At 37.9% G+C, this 27,315-nt stretch overlaps 1 protein-coding gene across 1 annotated transcript in view; it reads left to right on the top strand.

The window, feature by feature from the left end:
* Window positions 1-24,222, top strand: part of LOC146003312 (putative G-protein coupled receptor CG31760) — an 822,492-nt gene extending 798,270 nt beyond the window's left edge. The window contains exons 11-15 of the mRNA XM_083141570.1: window positions 98-312; window positions 8,484-8,622; window positions 14,267-14,372; window positions 19,687-19,830; window positions 23,395-24,222. Coding sequence (XP_082997696.1) covers window positions 98-312; window positions 8,484-8,622; window positions 14,267-14,372; window positions 19,687-19,830; window positions 23,395-23,628 — 838 coding nt within the window. The 3' untranslated portion in view covers window positions 23,629-24,222. The remainder of the gene's footprint in view (window positions 1-97; window positions 313-8,483; window positions 8,623-14,266; window positions 14,373-19,686; window positions 19,831-23,394) is intronic.
* The last annotated feature ends 3,093 nt before the right edge of the window (window positions 24,223-27,315 follow it).

Genomic DNA, 27,315 nt, shown 5'->3' with positions numbered 1-27,315 from the left:
TTATTTTTATCGAAGAGTAAAAGTGCCTATGTGCATACTGCAGTAAACTGTTATAATTTGTTGTATATGCATACTTAGAGTGGTGTGTTTCTTGCAGGGTATCATTGACTTATAGAGTGAAATCAGCTCACAAAGTGAAGCTAACAGACAAGCAGCTTCTGCAATGGATGTTCCCTATCATCTTAGTGATGCTCATCTACCTGGGGACTTGGACACTGAGTGCCCCTCCAACAGCCGAGGTTATCAGGGACAGTGGCGGACTCAAGTTCAATCAGTGCAGCTACAACTGGTGGGACCACAGCCTCGCCATTGGTAAGTGTAAAAATTGTTTTGTGTAACAATGCCCAATGCATTTGCACATTATTTTCAATCGCTGATTTAGTTATTTTTGGATAATAAATGTCAAAAATGACAGTAGTCAGTGAATTACATGAGTGAGTAATTATAGAAGTTGCACTTACTCTTGACAGGGTGTCTATAAAACAGGGATGGACCGATATGAAATGTTGGCTGATAACGATAGAAGCACCAATAAAATTTACTGATAAACAATATTCTGCCGACATTGTCCTCCTTAACACTTAAAGTGCTGACCTCTAAGTCACTTTCTGTCCCAAGAATGCTGACCATTTTCACTACTTTTTAAAAAAATCATATCTCAAAAACTAAAAATGTAAAATATATGTATCATACGCTGTTGAAAAGATTGATTCTTCCTCTTTATTTTGAAATATGATATGCTACATTATAACCACATGGCTACCTTGGACGTTTCAAAATAAAAAAGTTGACAAGATATATGACATGCAGTGGCAGCGATTGGGTCCCAAAACTGGGGGGGGGAAGGTGCCATGACTAGGGGGGCAAAGACAATATATTTTCCTTTGTATACAAGATTTAGCATAGTGGGGGGGGGCAAAAGTGGCGAAAATTGGGGGCAACTGTCCCCCCTAATCGCCTGCACAGTAGAAAAGGGAAGCAAGCATGAACACGAACACGAACAGAACCGTTATGAGCATTTGCCCACCATCTAGTGGCAGTATGAGGAAGTATGATGTCCAAACATTACTCAGGATTGCTAACTCCATAAATGTATCGCAAATGACCCTTGAAATAAATTTTGAATTCAACTTAGTATATATAAGTGATCCACACACTAGAGAAGTTCGGGAACTCCGTATATATACGTGATTAGATTAGCACTCTAAGTGTTAATAAATGCATGTTTTCAGATAGACCAAACTTTTCCAATGCAAAAGAAACTGCATATTTAGACATTACTTTTTAAAAAAGTAAGGAAGATTATTTAGTTATATCCATAAAAATTATAATATAATGGGAGAATGTTGTATGATATTTATAGATGTATCAGATCAGTAAAATTATCACTAAACGCACGGATATGAAAATAGGTTTTAGAGCAGAATTGCGCTGGTGCCACATGTGGGAACAGGGGTGTCCATCTCCCCCAAGGCCCATGATGCGCTCCCCCCCAAAAAGGTAGAACATTCCCCCCCCCCCTGGTTTATGCCGAATTAATTACTCAAATTATTTTTGTCAGAGCGGAAAAATATAGTGTCACTCTGGATAATGCGCCCAACTTTTTTTTAGACAGTTTATAGCTTCGCTAAATGAAGAAGTGTTGCAATGAAAAGGATGTCAAATGAAAGCTACATGTTTTGTTATTGTTACCTATACGTTTTATTACTGTAAGTCTTTAATTTATTTTATTAAAAAACATAAACTAACGTAACGTTTCAACCTTCTAGCAAGGTCTTCTTCAGACTCTGTATCAAGTACAAAAGGTTGAAACGTTACGTTAGTTTATGTTTTTTAATAAAATAAATTACTGCCTTGGTCAGCATATTTAGTTTTTCATAATCATGGAAACAAGGCTTAATGGAGTTGTAAGTCTTATGGCAAAAGAACCATAGATAAATAAACAGATGAATGTCAATTTTGGCAAATCACCCCATGTTCAGGGTAAAATACCCACCCATTAGGGGTAAAATGCACAATACAAGAAACAATTGTTGTCATACTTGACATGACATATTTAAAGGAAAATAATACACAGCATTAACTGAATTTGAATTTGAATTTTATTTTTCTTCCGTTGACCCTTGTTTAAAAGGGCATGGAAAACGTCAAGATACATAATGAAATAATAATTAGTTAAGTACATCATAACAAAAAAGAAGAAACATTGTGTAGTACATTACATCACTACACCAAAGTAAAAATGAAAAAATACACTTCATTACACTACAATAAAAATAAAAAACACATTATCATTGTTGCATGATTGAAATAAGAATACAATTAAAATACATATTTTTTAGTACATTGACCTTGTATTGTCCTGTTCCATGAATTCTCCGATACTGTAGAGAGCTCTATCTGTCAAATATTTTTTTATTGTTTGTATTTGTTTATCTTTTGGAGATATCAGTTTTATGTCATGAGGCAGCTGGTTGTAGAATATTTTTCCGGCATTCATTGGTGATTGTTTTGAGATATTGAGTCTGTGTTGGTTCTGGTAATAATTATCTTTCCCCCTTGTATTGTGTTTGTGTAATTGGTTATTTTTAGTCATGCTTCCAGTATTTAGAACAAACGTTATAGCCTTATAGATGTATAGGGAGTATATTGTCATTATTTGTTTTTCCCTGAATAACTCTTTGCAAGATTCTCTACAGCCTAGTTTGTACATTATTCTAAGTGCTCTCTTTTGAAGTCTCAGTATTCTGACAGTATTATTATAAAATGATCCACCCCAAGCTATTATGCCATATTCAACATAGGGGTAAATTAGTCCATAATATATGCATTTGTTAATTTCTGTTAAATTATATTCAGCCATTTGTTTTAGCAGGTATAGATTAGTTTGTTTCGTAAACAGAACATCATTTGTACAGACAAGCATAGTGTTTCTAACACCATTTATTTTGATTTACTATAGCCTCTTTTACTGTTTACATTTGTGAGAAATTGCATTGCACTTTGGACACATGGACGTGAATTTGATACATATTTCATGCATCCACATACTACAATGAATACACTGGATCCAGACACATTGTGGTCATTTCTTCTCATAATAATGCCCATGGGCATATTGTACTTAATTTCTGTGTACATATCACCCCACAGGTACAAGCTGAAAATTGAATCACTGGGTTGGAAACTCTGAGCACCATGCGGCAGTTTCACTCTGCAGATATGTTTCCCTGACTCTTGATCTTTACACCAAATATAATTCAGTTTCTTTCTCTCTTGGGAATATTATTGCACACTGTTAATACAGCAACGTCCAAAACATTATTACCTCAAAAATTGTCTTCTTACCTCATGAAATTAACCCTGGATGGCTTCAAATTCTTCTCACAAGCTCCATACCTGCTGCCTCGTCTCACCACGGAGGGCGCTTTCAAACAAGAGTTGCAGAATGGTCATAACATTAACGTTGCGCGAGATACGAGGGGGTGAGCATTTAACCCCGATTGGCATATTATCCCAAGTGACTCGAATACCAGAGGTGCAACCACGAATAATTTTTGTCTGGGGGACTAAGTACCAGGATAAACGTACCAATAATAATAATGACATTATTACTACTAGTGGTAGTAGTAGTACTAGTATTATCCTCATAAATTACGCAAAAGGGGGGTTAGAAGTCTGTGCTAAAGCATTTGTTTGGAACAAATGATTTGAAATATTTTTTCAACACCGTCAATTTCACATTAGCTAATAATAGAAATCAAGCACACAAACTGTATTATTGAATGACAGAAAATGAATGATAAATGCATTCTGAAGATACATGTGTAACTTTCATGTACAACATATGTTTTACACATATACAGCATGGAGCGACAAAAAATAAGAAAATACATTTGCAACAAGCTAACACTAAATTCTGCACGTATTCAAAGCTTATTTAATACAAATATACAACACATATTATTGACATACATTACATTACAGAAAAGAAGGAGAATGCGAGCAAAGCGAGCAAGAACATTTTTAGATCCAATTTTTGCAATTGACAACAATATTGATTTAATAGGGTGCAAATAATTTCACTGGATGCCATGGCATCCTCTCTTTTACAACACTTTTTTAAAATCATTCGGCACCCATGGCAGACTCCCGCCGACCCTAGCTACAGTTCTGAACTTGACGAAAACGGAAAAGCAGATAGTGGGAGCGTAGCAAGCAAGAAAATTTTACAAAATGTATTATTATTTGCATAAAATTTAAAATTTAAGGGGGTAATTGCTCCTCTGGGCCCCCCTGCAGATGCCCTTGGCCGTCAATGTTTGTCCCCCCTTGCTACCCTAGATGTGACTTCCATCAAAGATTGGGGGGGGGCAATGACCCCCTGCTCCCCCTGTGGTTGCGTCACTGTATAATACAGACATATTTAAGCAATATATGTATGTTTACTTTAGATACCTTAGGGTTACTGACATTGTTAGTCAATCTTATTCTGCATAGTTTGTCTGCTCAACTAACCTTATATTAATGCGAATACCTCGCCTTTCCCCCTCCAACCAAACAGATTCTAAAGACATAAGAGGTGGTGTTTCATTTCAAACCTATCGCCGGGATCTCCCACAGGTAGGTAGAAAAACTATACATAATAACCAAAATTAAAAATCAATAACAACTCAATCAAACTATATGATCCCCCCCCCCCCCCCATTTTTGTGTGAAGATATATAGAATTGGTATAAAATGTTGTCCCCCCCAAAATTCCCATGATGCAGGCACATCATGAACCACCCTGTGGGCACCACTGTGTGGGAAAAGCAAAGCAAGAGCGGGGCAAAAATTGCTGATTCCCACGTACTCTGTGGCAACGTCCACCAGGCTGCGTTACCTACTTCGAGCGTCAAACCAACCTCTCTCTAGGGAACTTTTGTGTCATGCCTGACCTTTTGAGCAAATACTGTTGGTTTGTGTCACGTGTATATCAAAGACCAACTCTACCTTGGTACAACAAATTCTTTATTCTCTTAACCACTTGCCTTACAAACTAATTTCTGAGATTAGGTCAGAAATTTTGGAATTCTTTAAATCCAGTTTCTTTGTTCTATATTGTATTCTGGTTACTAAGAATACATGTTTTATTATCCCCGAGTTAAATGGCTGCACTCACATGCATGAAAAATGTTCATTTTTCATGAACGTAATGTTAGAAAACTTATTTTTCCAAAAAGTTTACAATGTACTGCTTCTAAATATTGTATATATGAAATGAAAGTTTAAACAATTCAGTTCACTCACTTTTAAGCATTATGTATATATAATGAACAAATTTTATTTTCCCGAGTATATTCTGGCTAATGAAGAATATACATTTTTATCATAATAAACATAATCATATTATCTTGCCTTTAAATGTAGTACATATGTTTTTAAAATGTTACATATGGCTGTTCTGATTCTGAAATTATTAGATATTTGATATGCACAGTGTGGTGAACTATGAAGCATGGAGCTACACATAAGGGGACATTGCAATTTTGGCAGTAGTAACATGATTCTCTGTGAATGTTCTTGCCTTTGACATCTCTCACTTTGCTACACATTCCAAGCATGAAGCTGAGGAAGGTGCTGCTTCCAAGTGGGCATTTACTGTACTTTGTGGCAGGGAGTTTGTACAGGATGAAAAAAATGGAACAAAAAAAGGTAGTTTGTCCTGATTATATGCGGGATAATATATATAAAATGCACCTAGTACCTGCCCGAGTTTACTCGGGATAATATGGGAAGCGATTAAACCTCCAAACACACAGGGTTGTGCTCCGACTTGGCAACAGCATGAACTTCTGCCACCTGCCTAATTTCATGGCCATGCATTTAATTTTACCGATACACCTGCATGCCTATATTGGCAGATACCGATTAATCGGTCCCATCCCTACTGTAAAGTGGGCCCACTTTCAACAATTTATTAAGTACTAGGTGATGTTTTATGAGTTGCATGATGCCCAAGATGGTCAGCTTTTACAATCCCTGACATTACATTATCGTGCCCCAGAGTGAGCCTGAGTGAAAGGGGACAAATATCGATGCAATGGTCCATCTCCTGCCAGACTCTGCACAACATTTCAACTGTCACTGTCACTGCAGTTTCTTCAATTCTCACTCGCAGTCTTTGCAGCTCACGTTGTATAGGCGGAATGAGCAATTTGTGCTTGATGTGTTGATAAATCAAATTGCAGGACGCAAAATTCTTTCTTAACACTATGAAATGGCATACTGCATGGAAGAGCATTCAGTGTCTCTCGTGGGCAACAGCAACTACGCTACAATTAACTACACCGAAAGAATCAGATGGCATGGTCTTCCATGTGACAGATATTGCATATGGATTTATCGATTATGAAATCAATTATAAATAATTCAAAGTGAGATTCACTTTATGGGCATGCTGTATTAGTTAATGTCACATGTGTAGCTTATTATGTTAATTGCAATGATGGTCATAAATGGTTGTTGGATGAAAAAGATAAAAGAGCAAACAAAGAATATGTCTGTCTTGACTGAAACTAGAACCCAGGACCTTCAGAATCTAGATCATGTTGAACATTCAATGTATTCAGCCATAAAAGTTGGCAAATTGATAGTCTAGATTTCAATGTACGTCTATTCCAATTATATAAATAAGAAACTGATGCATCAGACTCACAGATCATATGCCTTCAATTCAGATAAGTTCAATGCAAATTTTTATGGACAGAGGGAGCACAAGAATAAAAGAAGTTATTGGAACAAGACCTCTTTGCTCTGAAAATACGTACCAGAAAACAAGTTTTGTATACCCTTGCCATACACTTCTTCCGCCAGTCCATTGAGAAACTTTTGTTAACCTTTGCTGGAGCTTTTTGTAGACATGAAAATGCTTTTCCCTCAAAAATTGCTTTCATTTTGAAGGTCAAGTTTTTCTGGTGGACGACAGCTCGCACTTCACACCTGGCATGATTCTCGATTTTCTGGCTCATCTTGACTGCCCACAGAAACGTATACACAACCACTACTGTAATGCAACGTGCATGAAAGCTCATACACAACTGAGCCATACCAACCATCCTTGGATGCCGCCTGCTTATCCTTCCGCCAATGAACTGGTGGTAGAAGTCTCCCGGTGTGATGCCATGGTCCTTATGTAGAAAAATAGCTCATGGCAGGCATAGAAAAATGTAGGGCTCACGGTCGCCATGACACCTAAAAAATTTCACCTAAAAACTGAATTTTTTAATTCACTTCTAAGAAAAATATATCTTAATATTTTGAGTTCGCTTACGGAAATTTCACTTTTTTTAAATAACGAGTACAGTATGTGTTTTTTTGTGTGTGTGTGTTTTCCGTATTGCGTGTATCAATAAATCAGGATAATAAATGTGCCATTATAAATTTTTGCACCATTGCTAGCCGAATTTTAAAATCTGCAGCCATATAGTAGAGACCGCCATAGTTATTCATGCTGTTACCTGTAGAACGTTCTTTAGGAGACCACTCTGGTGCCAGAATTAATTACTTTTAATCCAATGAAAAGAAAACTGGCTCCTGAGATAAAGGGGCTAATGCCTGAATTATTTTTAGTTTCGTCTACACCTGGATCAAGGTATGTACTTTCAGAGTAAAGAGGCTTTGTTCAAATAACTTTTTTTCTTCTTTTTCTATTATCAAATGGGTACTACTTTCTGGACGTCCCTCGTAAGTAATTAGGAATGAAATATCTTGCAAAAGTTGTCTGCAGGGATGAGTATTTGTTATCACTAGGGAAGGGATTTTAAGGTGCAAAATTATAGTCGAGAAAGGTAAATAAAGGCTCTGGAAATGTTTTCAAAAAGTGCTGATAAAATGCCTTTATTCAATGCTCTCTTTTTCTGCTCCTTCTGTATATAATGCACGTGGACCGCATAGAGAACTACTGTTCTGCAGAATAGGTTTTGTTGAAGTTTGAATTTTCTCTCGCTAGTTTTGCTACATTATCTTGGGAACTATTGGGGCTGCAATGATTATATTATGTCAGGGAATATATAAATATATAAATATATAGCTCTCGTTCTGGTCTACAAGATGAGACTATAGGATTTTATGTAGCTGCTCAAGAAGAGTGAAAATCATTTATTTCTCTGACCAATTTTTTAACAAAACATGAAAGAAAAGGAAGGAAGAAGATGCTGAAGCATCTGTTTTACGAAAGAACAACGTTTTGGGATCCAACTGTTCCCTTCTTCAGGTTCTCATTCTAGGCCTCTATCCTTGTCTTAATTGACGTGGCTAAGAAGTGATCATACTGGCCTAGAATGAGAACTTGAAGAAGGGAACAGTTGCATCCCGAAACTTTGTTCTTTCGTAAAACAGATACTCACAAAACGTAAGTATTTTATTATATATTTTTATATATACTTTTAATATCAGCAGAGAATTTCCAACAATTGTTTACTTTATTATTTCGTCTTTAGGAGAAGTTCTGTTCCTGGCATGGGGAATCAAAGTTTGCTACAATGTACGGAATGCTGAATCTCTCTATAATGAAGCAAGGATGATCAGCTACGCCATCTACAACATTGCATTTGTGAACATCACAGCTGTAGCTTTCCAGTAAGTTTTTTCTTCTTTAAAGATTCTAGTAACTATTGTTGTTAGTAAATGTAAATGACCTGAAAACATATTATTTTTCATGTTTAATGTGCAATCTCACATCTCTTTGTTTAATTTTGTGATATTGTTTTTTGCATCTTTCTCTTTTATTTTTTCTTGTGTTTTTCTTTTTTTGGTATCTTAATGTTTTTAGTTTTTATATATTTAACATACAGTTAGCTATAAAAATCAATTTATAAAATGTAAAGTAGAGATGGTTACGTGGAAGAAAAGGCTTGTGACTTAACTTCGCCATCCAAAACATTGAATAAATAAAACAAATAAATCCACTTTATGGACAGATAGGCTAATTGAGACTGGGTCTACAGTTTGAAGCGAGATCCGATCAATTATGTGCCTCCATCCTGGGACTTCTTGATTACAAGGCAACAGTGTTACCACTACGTCACCAGGGAGGCCTTTTATGATCTCACATGCCCTTATTTGACTTCCTGTCATGTGTTACATAATAAATTCCCAGTTAAGGTATAAATGGTGAAACCGATATAGTGGAACCACAAGCAAAACAACCTGCGCAGAACCGCGACTCCTGTTCACCGTACTCCCACGACTAGGGGAGGGGGAGAGTGGACCATGCTTCGTTATGGCCCGAGCTGAGCGGAAGAAGAGAAAGCTGCGCGGGGACTTTTCGTTAAAGGTTTTTTCCTTGTGGTCGCTCTATAACAGTGCATTTCTGATAGATCACTTTCTTTAGTTTGTTTTACTTTGCTTCTATCTCACTTTTAACTAATTGTGAGGATGATGATGAATGATGATATGATGAAATTGATGAAGGGACACTCGCAAAGAACACCCATGCTCAGGACAGTATTCAAACCTGGGACTCTGGCATTGTAGCATGCTAGGCTAGCCACTCTGTCACAGAGGATAGCGTGTGTTTCTCATAGAAAAGCTAAATGTGCTGGGTAGTTTAAGAAACAAATCTCCTTTCCTTTTACTACAGAGTGAAAGCTAAGAACAAGATATGGAGGAAACAACCAAAAAGTAAAGTAATGTTGTTGTTGTTGTTGAATTCAATTCTAGGTCCACTTCATGCACAGATGGGCTAATCGGGGTTGGACCTGCAGCTTAAAGTGGGATCCAAACCACTGTGCAATATGTCTCCACTGGGTATTGAACCTGGGACATAAAATAATGTAAAGGTTACGCATGTCCCAATGGCATATTTTTTCTTCTTCTGCAAGCAATACAGAATGCTGACATTGAAGTTGCAAATGTTTGAATTGAGTGCCCATTGCATAGCTCGTATAGATTTGGCCAGAATTTTCAATCTGAGAATATGAGGACATAGATAGGTAAATTTAGTGCCCAAATAATCCTACGCTCCATGTGATGTAGCTGGCCTCCGTGCTGGAGTGGTTAGCACATTGCGGTACGATGCCAGGGGTCCCAGGTTCGAATCCCGGCCTGGGCATGGATGTTTGTGAGTGTCCATTCATCATATCATCACTCGTCCCTATCTTCGCAAATTAGCCAAAAGTGTTACAAAAAGGTGAAGTAAAATAAAGCAAATCAATCAATCCATGTGATTTAGCTTCATTTCTGCCTCCTCAATGGTGTTGTGGTTCACAGGGTCATGGGTCTGATACCCAGCAGAGGCACATAGGGGTTCTGATCCCACTTTACACTGCAAGTGAAAGAAAGTAATAATTATTTTCCCACAATTGATGCATGCGTCACTTCAGATCCAAGAAATGTAATATAAACTTAGTTGAGCGCTCTCGTGTTCAATAAATACTACTCCTATATGAAGAAATTATAATGTAGAAATGCTCATTAATGTCGTCGCAGAGCAAGCTGTCCTTTTTCCCACAATTGATGCATGAGCAGCATGCACCGCATGCGTTCAGGAGATGCCTCTCAGATTAGACTATCTGTGCTTAAGGTGGACTTGAAACAAACTAAAAATATGTAGCTTTATTTATCTTAGAACATTAAAGAAAAAAATGATTCACAGTTAAATAGTATCGGGAAGAAGTCATGGTTTTGAAATAACATATCTGTCTCTAAATATGGCACAATGTCGAAAGTAAATGCTGATAAAGATTCTCAATTGAACTTAAATATATATATAGTGCTAACTTGATGTTAGTCGAATATATTTTGACTGCAAAATCTAAATTAATGGATTTAAAAGTTTTATTACTGGTTTTGTATTTAATAATGCTTCATATATACAAGGTGATCCAGAAAGGACACCCGATTGCGATTGGCTACTGCAAAGCCAACACTGGTCTGCACGCACTGGCGGCAGTAAAGTGTGTGCACGAATAGTGGGAGAATCAGTTGTGATGGGGAAGTGGAATGTGCAAGACCGTGTTCGCGTGGTGGAGCTGTTTATTGAAAGCAAGTCCATTGTTGCAACCCAACAAGCTTTCCACCGACTAGGCCACCGCAGAGACGCACCAAACAGCCACACCATTCGGTGCTGGGTAGCGAAGTGGAGCGAGGAGGGTTTAGTACAAAACAGCACCTCTCCTGACTGACCCCGAGCTGTAAGGACACAGGAAAACATCAACTGTGTACAGGCCAACATCCAGAGAAGTCCACGAAGATCAGTGCGCCGCAGATCACAAGCACTGCATATGATGTATGTCAGTTTGCATCGCATTTTACACTTGGATTTGCATACGCGAGTGTATAAGGTGCAAGTAGTGCAATCAATGACCCCAGGCAACAAAGTGGCACGTGTTCAATTTTTGTGACACATTTCTCAACATGTGGGCACAAGATCTAAGCATTGTTGACAACCTCCTGATGTCTGATGAGGCACACTTTTTGCTGTCCAGGTCGGTGAACAAACAGAATTGCAGTTTCTGGGGTACAGAAAACCCACGGCAGTTGCATCAGTGTGGGTTGCACAGTCCAAAGTTAACTGTGTGGTGTGGGATCAGGAATCATTGGATCATACTTCTTTCAAGATGCCACTGGTGCAACGTGTACTGTCAATTCAGAGCGCTATGTGACCATGCTCCAAGACTTTCCTGTGGCGGCGCTCCAACACCTTCCTCAGATCACATGGTTCCAATAGGATGGTTCAATGGCGCACACAGCCTGGTTTCCATGGCCAAATTGCACGACCTCTTTCCGGGCCGCCTCATCTCCCGACATGGTGACATGGCTTGGCCAGCATGTTTGCCGGATCTGACAGCATCAGATTTTTTTTCTTGTGGGGATACTTGGAAGTCCTGGGTCTATGAAACCCGTTAAGCAACGATCCAGGAACTGGAGGTTAACATCCACCATGAAATCCCTGCTATTGCTATTGCTATGCTGGAGAATACATTGTGACGTAGCTTCGTGGCTCAGTTGCATGAGTGCTCTGACAACGATGGTGCCCACCTGAGTGATGTGATATTCAAAACCTAAGTGATGAGTGATGCGACATTCAAAACCTGATTGACACATCATGCGTCAAACTCCCATGTCTGTGTCACACCTCTTGTCATTGTAGCTTGCAAGTATTCACATAAATAAAGTGATGATCAGCAATTAATATCGGGTGTCCTTTCTGGATCATCCTTTATTTTCCAATTTTGTCTTGTTGTAGTTTTTAATTTGCGACATTGTTGTACTACATATGCTGGGTTTGAGACTAAACTGGCATGTATAAATACCTCAGCAGAAACGGATTTCAGTCTTTGGAGGAGGAGAGGGGAGGGGAGGTAATTCTAAATTTAGTCAACCACAGTGACCCAGATGTTAGGGGATTACCAGTTGGCTTGATTCAGTTAGGATTGTTTGCAAGGTTATCAGACAGCCCATGGATCTAGCCTGCACAGCTCAATTTTAGATCAATACCTCCCTCCCTCTTTACATGTTCTTTCAGCTTATGAATCTCCGTCTAGATCCAAGGCATGAAGATTTAGAAGGTATAGAACTGGCATATTCTGAAAATTTGACCTGGTTTACAGTAACAATTCTTATTTTTTTTTTTTTTTTTGAATTTGAAATAAAATGTTTCAAGTGAACCAGCACTGAGGTTATTTTGCACCCATCACACTATACGGGGTCCAGCCCCTTATCATAACAAAAATAAAAGCGTGTCTGAAAACTAAAATTTCCTTACCTTAGTTAAAAGCTGAGACTAAAAAAGGTGTTCAGCACAAATAAGGACAAAACACAGGACGACACAGAATTACACTGGCCATGGGGCCTGTCGCCAGAGCATCGTTAGTCTGCAGTCCAGGGTGTACTACGTGGAAGTGAGGTTGACTACTGGGTGCACTACGTGGAAGGAGCACCCCTTACACCCCAACAATTCTTATTTATTGTGTATATTTATTATATATTAATTAGACATAATAGGAATAAAACACCAATACAGACATGCAAATAAAACAAAAAAAGAATTCTGACAACTTCAAAGTTTCAGGCAATTTGTGTATATATATGAAAAAAGTTGTTTACCGGTGGTAAACTAGATAACATGGGATAACACACCACTGGTGTAGAGGATGTATAGATACAATATAATGTAAAAGATAATTATACATGAAGAAAATAAATAAAACATTAAGTGTCTGTTGTCCTTCAAGAGAAAGATTAGTATTGTGTTGACTTGTAGGTAAAAATTAGAAGGTGTACTGGAAAACAAAACATTACGGAGACAGGATGTTCTCGTCGGTTTGGGATGCAGACCTTACAAATTCCATTACTTGCCTCATCCATGGAAAGGTACCAGCCTGACAGCCTGATCTGAATCGACAGGTATTGGAATTTGTATAGCGAAGCAACCGAACCGATCTGAGAAGATCGGAAGGAAATTTCGAGATCAGTTTTGGATTTGGTTTGAGTGAGTCAACATCGTGAAAGAAAGAGCGCAGGTATGTACCTGGAAGACGGAGGCGTCACTCCGAACTTATAAAGGTCTGAGCCCAATTACACAACCTCTCGCTAGCCCCTTTTCTTCACCCTATACTTAGATCCCCATAATAAAAATAACAAATAAGGGAAGGAGGAAACAATTGAGTATAATTACACAATACAGTAAGATGAAACAAGAAAGGAACGTAATTTCTGGGGTGGTTGATCTAAGATTGGAATTTTTGTGGCCTTGTTCCCACATAAAGCAATTCTGGGGCTCACCCAGCCTCAAATCAATGGATATCTGGGGGCAACCCTGGGAGGTAAAAGGTGGCCAGATCATGTTGCTGATCACATCACCTCCAAAATAAAATGGCCAACATCAAGAATATGCGGGGCCTTATCTCCACATCCCCCCAAGTGTGCCTTCATGGCACAGTGCTATATGCAGGGGGAACCTCACCTTTACCTTCACCAGGATTCAAACCTGGGGCCTCTGCCACACATGATACTGACCACTGCACCAGAGAGACTGGTGAAAGGTTTATTCCGATTGACTGCTTCTTATACCAAGTCAGACAACAATTTCTGTGGGGCTATAATTAACAGATGTATTTTTGTGTACAGAATTTGATTAATTGGTAATTAATTTAACACAAATTTCACCTTTCTTTTTCTGATATATTTTACTCTACTTTGCATCAAGTGCATTCACTACAAGTACATAATAGTGAAAGTAGCTACTATCAATTCTTAAGTAATACCCTTTACTTTTCAGCTTGTTCATATTCCCACATGCTGGTCCAGATATTAAGTATCTTCTGGGCTTCATCAGAACTCAGCTAAGCACATCTGTGACTGTTGGTCTTGTGTTTGGCCCAAAAGTAAGTGTATTTCTGAATATTCTACAATTTTTACATGTGAATAATGGGAGAGTTTTTGTTTAATGCATATATTACAACTTATAGTAGTGGTGGGAAAATACACCAAAATATTAAACAAATTAGATATTAATTTATAGCATATTTCTAAAATTTACCTAATAATCAGAAAAACTCAATATGCTGACCAAGGCAGAAATTTATTTTATTATAAAACATAAACTAAACGTAATGTTTCAACCTTCTAGCAAGGTCTTCTTCAGACTCTGCACCAAGTACAAATGTAACAAGGTACAAAACAGGACGATATATATACACACAAAAATTACTCCCCTCCAGACTATTAGAAAGTTGTTCTGGATCATTCTAGCAGGTGGCTTTCCCTTGTCACCTGAAAGGCTAAACATTTTCTTCCATGTAGAATGTGTTTGGACTCTTTTATCTCATGCTCTTTTTCCTTCATTCTTCTTCCTTCTTCTCTCCTCTTTCTCTCTTGTCCTTTCCACTCTTTCTAACACCTTCTTCCATTCTTTGTTTATCTTCAGTCCCCCATTCCAGTTCATTGTCTCTTCTTCACCTTTCTTCTCTATTTCCTTTGCCTCCTTCCAGAAAGGGAAAGGGAAAAGCCCCCCCCTCCCCGGAAAATAAATGTCAACCAAAAAAAATATATATTACATGCATATAATTTAATTTCAGTTACAGTAATTTATGGTAATTATTCCGGGTTCAAATCCCGCTCAGGCTTGGTTGTTTGTGAATGTCCATTCATCAATTTCATCATTTCATCACTCATCTCCATCTTTGCAAATTAGCCTGGAGGCACAAAACATGAAGTAAAATAAAGTAAATCAATCAATCAATCATTATGGTAATTATTATAAAAGTGTTGCAGTAACTTCAGAGTGAAGGAGTGTTTTTTGCTCCTTCCTTGCCCCTACCTGAGGACGTCCCATGATTTCCAATAAAACCCCACATTTTTTATAAAGGCACAATTTATTGTAGTTTCAGTCCTAAATTTATTCACACACCTCTACTATGAAACCTTATTCTCCCAGATGAACAAAATGTGGACAAACCTTTTAAGCCCTCCCCCATCCTTTTGTTTAGCGAGGAAAAGAAAGTCTATTTGCGGAAACTGAATATGTGTTACATGATTACATGGCTACAGTGAACCTCCAGGTAAATAATGCACGAGCCGCGCCTGCTAATAATTTATATTGTAATGAAGCCAGCAAAATTTAGACTGTGTGAACATAATCATCATTACAGCTAATGCACTGCATGTTATAAAGCTCTCAAAGTGGTAGTACTATAATTTCAACTTAAAACTGAAGGTTTATGGCAGCAGCAACACAAGCCTTCCATCTGTTCCTATCCTGGGTCAATCCAAACTTTTCCATCCTTAACAGTTTCCTTTAGGTCCATATCAACTGTACCCCTCCATCTTCGTCTTAGCCTTTCTACAGGCCTCTTACCATCAGGTTTTCTAACAAGAGTCCTGTAAACTCTTCTTTCCTCTCCCATTCATGCCACATGGCCTACCCACCTAAGTCGTCTTGATTTGATTATTCTAATAATATCTGGACATGAATGCATATTATGGAGTTCTAAATTATGTAACCTTCTCCACCACTAGGTGGCCGCGGTGGCTCAGTCGGTAACGCATCTGACTACCATGCTAAAGGTCCCGGGTTCGATCCCTGGCCGGTTCAAATCCAGGAACTTTTCTAACGATGGAAGCAGCCCCGGTGCCCACCCAGCGTCGAATAACATGGGTACCTGGGGGAAACCCTGGGGGGTAAAGGCAGTCAGGGCGTGATGCTGATCACATCACCCCCACTCACGACCGGATCAAGAAAGTTTAGGGTGTTACCCCCACACCCCCTATACGCCTTCATGGCATGGTGCTATGCACAGGGGAGCACTTTTTTTTTTCCTCCACTTACTTGTCTCCAGGGCTGCCGTTAAAGGTGTGCGATGCGTGCCACCGCACAGGGCCTCGTGCTTCCGAAATATTTATGTAATATTATTGAATCTTTTATTCACATTCATTTCTTGTGCAAACATGATCACGTTAGAATAGAAGAAAGAAAAGAAAGGATATTAGTGATAGATTCGATTTAAATAAGCTTACGTAGTGTACAAAACAGAATTTTAAAATGCAGACTGCAAGGTGCAAGCCTATTGTGTCCTACTGTACACAGTTGAATTTCTTGTTTGTGGTCACAATCTTGTTGTTTGGGTGTTAGGTATTTCATGTTTGCACACCCAAAGTATTTACGTTAATTTTGAGGTTTCCTAATTTCAACAATGACTCATCTGTAAAAACTACAGTTTATATTACATAGTACATATTACCCCTATATACATGACATATTTGTTTATTATAACATATGTAGTTATTTATTTACACTATAACATGCTTGCAAAGTTTACATTACATCACGGTACACACTTACAAACAACAAACTATGTATCCAGTGAATCCGTGTGTGCACTCACTAGCTGCTACTAAACACTGTAACTCTGCTCGCATCAGCCATGTTGCAACACTGACACACGAATTCCGTGAGTGTTACATGTAGCCTTCAGAGCAGGGATGCCAACCACGAAAACGAAATTATTCCAAAGCAACAGAATATCACCAAATTTTCACACAGCACATTGTCATGTTGCGAACGTGATGCATTCAAGTAGTGGTAAGGGAACGTCTCTGACAGCCTGTACAAGCTTTATGTGGAGTTCTTTTATTCACTGTGCTAAGTTTATTCTCCCACTTCTGAAACTTTATCTCTCTCACTTGTGCACATTAAACTGACTTGTTTAATGTATACGAACCTGTAGATACACACAGTGGAAGATGCAAGTGTTAAAGGTATACTTAAATTGTTATGAGGCAGCTATGCTTTACGAATGTATAAATACAACACTGTCCCAGTTGATGCGAGTTTATTTACATAATGTGCAAGCACCATAAGACTACATATATGTACAGGGTGTCCGAAAAGTCCCGCACAATAGGCAAAATCACAGTATTTGTTCAATGTGATCTCCGTTGAGTTCCACACATGTTTGTAGGCGGAAACGCAAATTGTTGAGCACATGGGGGACATAGCGTAATCTGGGCCAATGGCTTCGGATACTCCCTTGATTGTCAGATAGTTGTTGTTCGGGATGGTGTCGATTGAACTCACTGGCAACATCTCGGTTTGAGTAACGTTCACACCCACATAGCAGTATTATTTCCACACGTTCATCTTGCGACAAGCATCATTCCGTACAACAAAAGAACAACAAAATTATTTTTTACCATTTTGCCTATGGTGTGGGACTTTTCGGACACCCTGTAAGTTTTTTGATAAACTCGCTGAAAGAAAAACATTGTATCTTCTCAATTTGCTAGTTTGATATTCACTCAACCAAACTAATAGTAAACTAAATAGGTCTCTTACATTTTAAAGATAACCAAAAGAACAACAATGATTCACTATGAAATCATTTCTCCACTTAGTATGGAAGAGAAAGTTCAGGAAGTAAATATAAGTATGTGACTAGTGAGTGCAAGTTCGGAACTTAAAAACAGTATGGAATGCATGATGGGCAGTCAAATGAAAACCGAACACCCACCATAAAACACATTCCTTGCAAAAGTTGGCAACACTGTTGTTACGTATCAATACTGCCATCTGTAGAGTAGCAGAAATGCATAGTGAAAACGCACAGGTCCACACAGTTGCTTCGTCATTGCTCAGGAGGTGAGCGTAGTGAAGTGTGTTCGTCCAGCATTGGAAATGGAGGCAAGCAAAGAAGAGCAGAGAGGTGTGGTTCATTTCTTGGTGGCTGAGGGTGCTGCAACACGCGAAATTAATCGTCGCATGTCTGCAGCGTATGGCAAATACTGCATGTCCCTGACAAGTGTGCACGAGTGGCAGAAGAGATTCCGCGAAGGACGCACATCACTGCAAGACAATCCGTGCCCGGGACAGGCCCATCGAGCCATTACGTCTGATGTGATTGCGAGGATCGATGGTCTGATTCGGGAAGACCGACGAATCACAGAGGAAGAAATTCGTGTTCAGGTTGGCATTAGTCATGGCTCTGTGCATGCCATTATCAAAGATCACCTGCAGTTCCAAAAAATTTGCACGCAGTGGATTCCGCATCAACTGACGGAGGGACAAAAGATTGACAGAATGACTGCATGCCTGAGTCATTTGCAGCGGTACCACGAGGAAGAGTATGTGTTTCTGTGATGTATCGTCACAGGGGACGAAACGTGGTGTCACCATTTTGAGCCCGAGAGCAAACAGAAAAGCTATCAATGGAAACACGTTGATTCTCCCCCGCCAAAGAAATCCATAGCTGTCCATACAAGTTCCGGTAAGGTCACGATGAGCTGCTTCTTCGACTGCAACGGCCCTCTGCTTGTCGACTTCCTAGATTGTGGAGCCCACAATCAATGTGCAGCGCTATGCAGACATGTTGCAGAAACTGTGACGCGCCATAAAGTCAAAATGCCGTGGAATGCTGTCGGATGGAATCATCCTTTTGCTTGATAATGCCCGTCCCCATACTGCCAATCTGGTGAGGGATAAGCTTCAGACATTTGGCTGGAAAATGCTTGAACTTCCTCCATACAGCCCCGATATTTCCCCTTGTGACTTCCACATTTTTGGTGACCTGAAGAAAGACATTCGTGGACGTCGGTTTCATTCGGACGAGGAAGTGCAACAGTGGGTGAGGTTGTGGATCCTTCAGCGACCTACCTCTTTCTACAAGACTGGAATTGATCGTCTCATCTCCCAGTGGGATAAATGTCTTAACACTTGTGGCAATTACTTTTGATTAAAACAATCTCCATTGTCACTTTGTAGTGGGTGTTCGGTTTTCATTTGACTGCCCCTCATACTTTAGCCTTCTCCTCAATATCGTGATTGCTCAGACACCTTCACAAAGTGTCCTTGAGGAAACTACTTTCTGTCCTTGTGTCAGAATCCAAAATGTGCTGCCTGAAGGGCTGCGAGGTCGTACGGAGGCTTTGTTCTTATGTCATTGCGTAACTGATTATATTAACCTCTGGTGGCAATAATAAACATGATTCCATCAAACTGGCACAAATGAAAGCGCAATATAACAAAATTACGAATCTGTGTGCACCACAGTCCATACACTTCAGAAATTCCTTACATGGGTTCACATGTGGGAGGATTATTCAGAAATGGTCAAGGTTCCATTGTGTCTAGGTTGAGTAAGAAACACTATTGGAATGTGTAGTTGTACAACTGTAAAAGATTCTTAAACATTCCTGTAATTGTAGGTATTTCGTGTGTTGAAAGGCCAAGGAGATCAATACGATAACCGTGCAAGAGCAAGAGGGGTTACAGCATCATTTTCATTAAATGGAATAGGATTGATGCCCGAGGAAACAGCAGACCTCTACCAGGAAAATGAGGAATTAAAGGTAAATGTAGAAATTAGGCACAGCTACTTTTTGTGTACCCTGACTTCAAATTTTGTTTCGAATTTAGGATTTTTCTTTTTCTCACCTTTATAAAGGGTTTTTCCATTAGGAGCGCTCGAACTTTGAAGTGAAATAAAACAAATTGTGTAAGTGATATCACCATGCTTTTACTTGTATTTTGAAGCCAATTCGATGACGTTATGTTTTAAAAATGATATCAGCCAAATGGCCGCCGCGGCTCCGCTGAGTGATTCGAATCCTGGAGATCCAATTTTCGATGACATTCTCACACAAAAGTGGCTCAGTTTCACCAATGATGCGAGTTATGTTGGCCTTGAAAGCGGCAATCATCTGTGGTTTGTCAGCATAGACTCTAGATTTCATGTAGCCCCACAAAAAAATCTAATGGCGTTAAATCACAGGATCTGGGAGGCCAGCTGATGTAGCCACCTCGCGATATAACGGAGCATGCAACAAAGTCAGTGTATCACGTGCAGTATGGCACGTTGCGCCATCCTGTTGAAACCACATGTTTGTCAGATCCATCCCATCCAATCTAGGCCAAAAAAAATTGTTAACATCACCCTATATCGATCACCGTTGACAGTGAGTGCGACTCTGCATTTTCAAAAAAATATGGACCGATGATTCTGCCAGACCAAAATGCACACCAAATAGTGACTTTGTCGGAATGCAGTGGAACCTGATGAATCTCCCGTGGGTTTTCGTCGCTCCAAATCCAGCAATTCTGCTTGTTCACGAAGCCACTCAACTAGAAATGGGCCTTGTCACTAAACATGATTTTTCGCTGTAAAACAGGATCAGCTTCCAACTGCTCTAGAGCCCAGTCAGCTAATGCACAGCGCTGTCTATGGTCGTTGGGCTTTAGTTCTTGAGTTAATTGCACCTTATGCAGGTGAAGACCCAAGTCACTATGCATAATTTGCCAAGTTGACGTCAGAGAAATGCCAAGTTCTTGTGCACAACGTGGAATGGACTGTCTTGGGTTCTCACGCACACTGTCCCAGACTGCTGCAATATTTTCAATGGATCTTGCACTTCGTTGACGCACAGGTGTTTTTTGGTCTACCACTGACCCGGTTGCTTCGAACTTCTTGATTAGACGGCGAATTGTTGACTCTGCAGGACGATCGTGGAGCCCTTAAATTGGATGCAGCGCACTGAACGTTTGGCGAACAGAGCACTGATTTTGATAATAAATTTTAACAATTTCCACGCGTTGTTGAATGGTGTAGCGTTCCATGGTGAATTGTTAAGACTAACTGAGCACGCCTACTAAATATAACGCCTGCGTCACTCTTGGCTTGGTCATGCGCAGTTGCCAAACTTCGAGCATTACTATTGAAAAACCGTATACAATGGACCCTTTCTCGAATGTTCACATAACCACCGTTCCATAATAAGAAAATGTTTAAAAAAATCGCAAGTGGTTTTTGTCAAAAACTTTCAATGTTTTCATCTAGTTTTTGGGATCTTCCCAAGGACTTCTAAACATTACAAATTGCTTAAAATAGGGATGAAGGAAGAAAACACTGGAAGATTCTGGGAAGGTACATTGAACTGCTTGCTACCCACTTTGGCAGACCAATACAGCTGTAAATATGGGTGTAACTTCGGACCTACCTTCCAGTCGAAAAGTTTTCTACTCCATAAAAATAGCATATATTTTTTTTTTATTATTTGCTAAGTAACAGTTACATTTTTTGTAAAATCACAAATATTACTCTTTATTTCTTTTCTCCTCGGGTCTCAGGAAGTCCAAAGTACTCTGAATTTGTAAATTTTAACAAACCTGAAAATTTAGGGTATGCGTATGGTAGTAAAATCATGATGTCATAAGGACAAAAGATCACTGGAGAAGACTTTGCAAGTGAATAGAGTTTGTGCTTTCTTTCCTTGATATTGTATTTATGTTTTCCTAATTATTTATTTTTGCGTGATCAACATACATGTATTAGTCTGAGTGCACTGTGTCATAAGCCCATTTTGAATCTACCTCAAAAATGAAAAGTTCTGATATTGTTCATCAAACATTTTTCTCTGATGAAATGTTGTGAATAAGCTGAAAATGCATTTGCAGATAGCTTGAAAATGCAAATACACTATTCTATTTGAGCTAGATTGCAGCCTAAAAACCAATTTCCACTATTAAGTGCATCATATCGTGCTACACTTTCTTTTTCCAAAACTCTGCATTGAATACATTTTTGGAGTGTAAGGAACTAAACTTAGTAATTTTAGGACATTTATTGAACCATAATTTTAAAATATAATATGCAGTTTAAGAGGTAAGTGAGAGTAGATTTGCAAATATTTTGCATTAACTATGTGTAAATGAGAATACAATAACTATCGTAAATTTAGAGATTCAGAGATGAATTTTCAACAGCTGCTAGAGGAGAGGCAAAAACCTGATATTTTTTGTCTTGCAAGAGCTTCAATATTTGCTATATTTAGGCACCCTTTTTGTAGATTAAGGAACAAAAATGTCAGTAATTTTAGGGTAATTACTATAGCTATACCCTCTTCCTAAAAACTTTGTCAAGTGGTGAATTCATTGGGAGTAATATCAATATTGTGCAAATTTACAGGAGTTAAACTGAAATTCATGTGGCTACTGGGCAAGCCCCATTGCATTTGGGCAAAATTGGTCAAAATGTTTCAAGATGACAGCCATAAAATCAATTTTTCCAATGGTACAGGCATTCCAAATTCTGTTAAGGCATAATTTCAAATCCCTGCCCAAACCACATTTTCAGAGGTAAACAAACAAAAATTCCAATTGTTTTACAGGATAGCCTGTAAAAACTTTATAATACAGTGTGTAGCTTAGGAGGAAAGTTTCAAATAATGTGACCACACCAGTTGATCTCCTATTGCATTTGAGTGAAATTGGCCAAGTTTCATGATGGCAGACTTTAAACGTACATATAAAAAAAATATATAAACAATGTGATTCAGTGAAACCATGCAAAAATAAACCAAGAAATAGGTGATGTGCCAATGAACAATTTCAGAAAGGAAACCTAGGCCGGAGAAGCAGCGTACCGAGATATGGAGCACTGCCTCATTTTATTGTGGATGACCCCAATCACCTGAATGTTACCTTTCATGTTTGCTGGATTGGATGGAGGCACTTTATTCCCTGGCCTGCGAGGTCACCTGACCTGAATCTACTCAATTTTCTGTCTTGGGATATCTCAAATTACTATAGACCCCTGAACTTGTCTACAATGTCAAAGCATTTTCAATTTAGTTTGGATTTTATGATTTGTAAAATATTATTATTATTAATAATAATAATAAAAGGTGAAATATATGTCTCCATTACTGAAGGGGAAGATATGAAATCTACTCTGTCCCACCTGGGAAAAAGTCCTACAGGTGTTCTTGCTCGTATTACTAAGACACTTAAGCCAATTATTATAATTAATGTTATTTTGTCGTTGAGATAAAAGCACTTAATGTCTAATTAACATTGCATGCTAACACTTAAATTACACAATTGTAAGCGATAATTTATTATTACTTTTGCTCCCCCAGGAGGAAATTCAAAAGTTAGCTGCCCAGATAGAATTTATGAAGATCGTTCACATGGAAATGAACAACAGGCATTTGAAGCCAAAACCAGGTGGGTACTTTAATGCCGCTAATGCAGTGAACTCAACGCAAAGTCCTGCAGGCAAGGCTATAACGTACTCAAAGATGGACAATGCCGAACTGCAAGGTTCTCGCCACCCGGCTCCGCCACTGGAGATGGCCAATGAACGAGTCTGACTATTTGTCAATAGTGAGGAGGTGTGGTTGTGACAGGGGTGTCCACCGAATAAAAAGAACCAAGATTGGCTCACACTGATACCCTGCTCCCTTGCTATCCTTCTAAATGTCTACAGTTTCATAAAAGCTACAAAACCAAAAACGTATTTAAAAGCTGAAGCTTACATTGTATAACGAAGTTGTTCCCGTTGCAATAATAATTGTACCATACCAACAGCGCCATATTAAGAGATATTTAAGTTGCAAGCTGGTAATAATATATATCTGCTTTTGTGTTTTTCTGTAGTTTATGTGCATATTTGGCAATTCGTCTGTTGTGTCAGGTGTCTGTGAACTTTGTTATATGTTAAGAAAGCTTTGCAGACAAAAAAACATCTTAATACTGTGTTATGTGGTAATTTATAATGATTTAGTCATTCTGGCATCACAGCAGAAAAGGAAAATTCCGTCCACTTTAATTTTTTTAAGTTCTGCACATCAATTTGTTTGTTTTGAAAAGTAACTTAAGGAAGGAACATAGGTTGGCAGGATTTGATACATAAATCAAGAAAACCATGAAGGATACAAAAAAAACATTTTGTAAGAATACATTGTAAAAATACAATTCGGCAATAGACCCCCCCCCCCCATTTAATTTACTTAGTTAAAACATATAACTTTGATCTATTACAAACTTTTAAAATTATAATGAAATTTGAAAAATAACTATTTTTCATTAGTTATTAGTGTTTTTGAGATGATCAAACAAAAAGCCTCAAACCTGCTAATCATAACTAAGAACATTATCATTATTTAATCTTCAGGACTCTAATGTATGAAGTCTAATGTCTATAATATTACATTACTGTAATAATCTCAGGTAGTGATCAATGAGCTGTTTATTAAATTATTTGCAATGCACTGGCACTATTGACTACTTTTAGAGAAATCTAAAAATCACTAGTGTAAAATTTGACTAGCGATTTGGTTAGTTATGAAGTTTTCTTTCTATCTAAACAACTTGCAAAACTTAATTATACGGAGTGCTTCTAAATTATTCATCACATTTTCAAGTGGTCTTACGTTTGGAGTATACAAGGTCTGAGTGGTAACTGGTAACCTTGATGAATGAATTTCCTTCAGATTGATGTATCACTTACAACTCTGACCTTGTAAGCTCCAAATATACAACCATTTGAAATCAGATGAATCGTTGTGAAACACCATGTATTAAAAACAACTTTATGAACATATAAATATACAGTTATTTCTGTAGGTGGATCTAAGTGAATATGTGCAACTGTCGAAAAGAAGATTAGTACAAAACTGAATTCATTTCATCTATTTGACTACGTGCAGACTTCGGTGTGGAGCTAATATTGTTAAGAAACTGCAACCATGCCTCCCCACTATTGCCCATAGGCTGTGGCTAAGTGATTATGTAATTTATTCAATGTGTGTAATTGTTTCTGCAACAGCGTTTCTTCTAGGTTCAAATTGCAAAATAGCAATTTGTGTCTGTTGTAAAAATGTATAAATATATAGGTCAATTTTGCATGTTGTATGCATGAGCGTGTGATTTCTTTTTGAGTTGTGAAGAAAATTACAAGCGTGTGGACACCCCTGTTCTCTTTTTAATATATTTAGAAATGTAAGCATTGTTATTTGTGTGATGCATTAAAAGAACACTTATTTTAAGTTTTCTTGTGCACACGGACTGTGTTATTTGTAAGTTATGGTAAAGGAAGTGATTTAGCGTTGTTGTTGGCAAAGAAGTTTTTCCGTACTCAACTGAGGTAGTTTTGGGACCAAGCTACAAGAGCAAGTAAGAGACCTGATCGACCTTCGAAGGGTTTGGTGTTAATAAATTATTGGATAATGCAGTTCATTGGAGTGTTACTTCTCTGCAAAATTCTCATTGGCTACCGTCATCACCCTAGCGCTGCAGACTAATAAAAACTGACATTTTGTTTGTTGTTGAAAGTGTTATCAGAATGAAAATACGAATACGGATTTCTTATGAAAAAATAAGACTATGATGTTTGGAACTTTTGCTAGAATTGCACTAACTGAAAGAGAAGAAAAGCTCTTTCAACAAATGTTGCATTATAGTTTTTAATAAACATGTGTTGTTTACCCTTAAATTGTTTGTAAAAATGTGAAAGTTATATATCCAAGGTTCATTCATCATGGTTTGTAATTGTTGATAAATTCATGATCATGTTTTGTAGTGTAGTGCTACATAAGACTCAAGTGTGATGTCACTAATAAGCAAATAACTAAATGCTAGTTCTACTAAATGTTCATAATGAATATTCTTATGAGTTCAGGTGTTTCAGAAAGTACATTTGGAGATTGACACTACACAACCATATGTTTATTTTGTTATGAATATGAAATTGAATATTCATTATTTTGTCCTAATTTGGCTTTAGAATGAAATGTTCGAAGTGAAAGGAGTTGACGATCATTTGCATTTTGTAATATTACATCTGCTTAGAATTTTTTTCTGGAGCAGTTACGCAAATCTTTGTGTGCTGTTGCCTAGATATTTACAACAGTTTTGTGGCCACGTAAGCCTATTAAACTGTTGATAGTATGTAGACAAGATGGAAAGAAAACCACACGACGAAGATTTGCATAACTGCTCTAGAAGGAATTCTAAGCATTTGTAATTTTTAAGAATTTGGAATATCATAGCTGTTTTTTGAAAAGGGAGGATATTCGCTGGCATCAGCAAAAGATCCAACCAAGCCTTAAGAACCCTTCCCCCCCTTTTTCCAAAGAAATTTACTTTTTTTAAAAAAGAATAAGTTTCATACATGTACAGTGAAAATTCTTTCAATATAAATTTTACAGGGTTTTGTAGTATACAAAATTTAGAATCTTCCTGCATTATAACGTTTTGTTAGATTAATGATTGGAACCGTAAATGTTAGCAGTAAAATATAAGAACATGATTTACCGGTAAGTACACTTTGCAGTTCTGATTTCAAGCAACACAATTGTCTTTAAAAGTGCCAGTCAGAAATTCACACATTTTAAAAACCAACTACTTTCTGAAACACACTGTAAACCCTCTTCATAAATCTAGTATAAAGTGAATTTTTTTATTTGTTTATTTTGAAACAATCTAGTGATCTATTCTTAATATTTCTGGACATAGTGCCACATAACTATATGTTACTAGTGTGGTATACTGTACTTGTGATCTATTTTTGTATTTGTTTATGATTAGCACTTTAGAACGATAATTATGCACAGCATAATTCATAATCTATCTACTAAAAGTCACTGTAATAACTATAATCTGAAATGTGTATTAGCAATGTTGTACATTTTTTTTCATTTGTTAACTATGTAGATTTACATAGTATGTACATGCATGTTGCTGAGAAAAGGATGAGTGTAGAATGAATTTGTGGATTACGTAAAGGGATACTTTTCTCATGAAATTTAGGTGATTAAAAGTTGATGCTTCCTTCAACTCTGTTCTCGTATACACACTTTGTTGAGAAGGTTAGGTTTCAAAATAGTTAAATGCTAGGACTATAGTAAAATTTATTTTATTAAATTTATTTAACCCTTTCATAATGGGCAAGGCAGAGGATGGGCATAGCCTGTCATTCACTATAAAATTATTTTGTGAATGACTGTCTCTTGTGCACGTGTGTTGTAACCACTTCTTTCAAATCCGAGCTTCTAAAA

Source organism: Lepisma saccharinum, chromosome 20 (genome assembly GCF_977018435.1).
Source record: "Lepisma saccharinum chromosome 20, izLepSacc3.1, whole genome shotgun sequence".
NCBI lineage: Eukaryota > Metazoa > Arthropoda > Insecta > Zygentoma > Lepismatidae > Lepisma > Lepisma saccharinum.
This window is presented reverse-complemented; position numbering and strand designations above follow the sequence as displayed.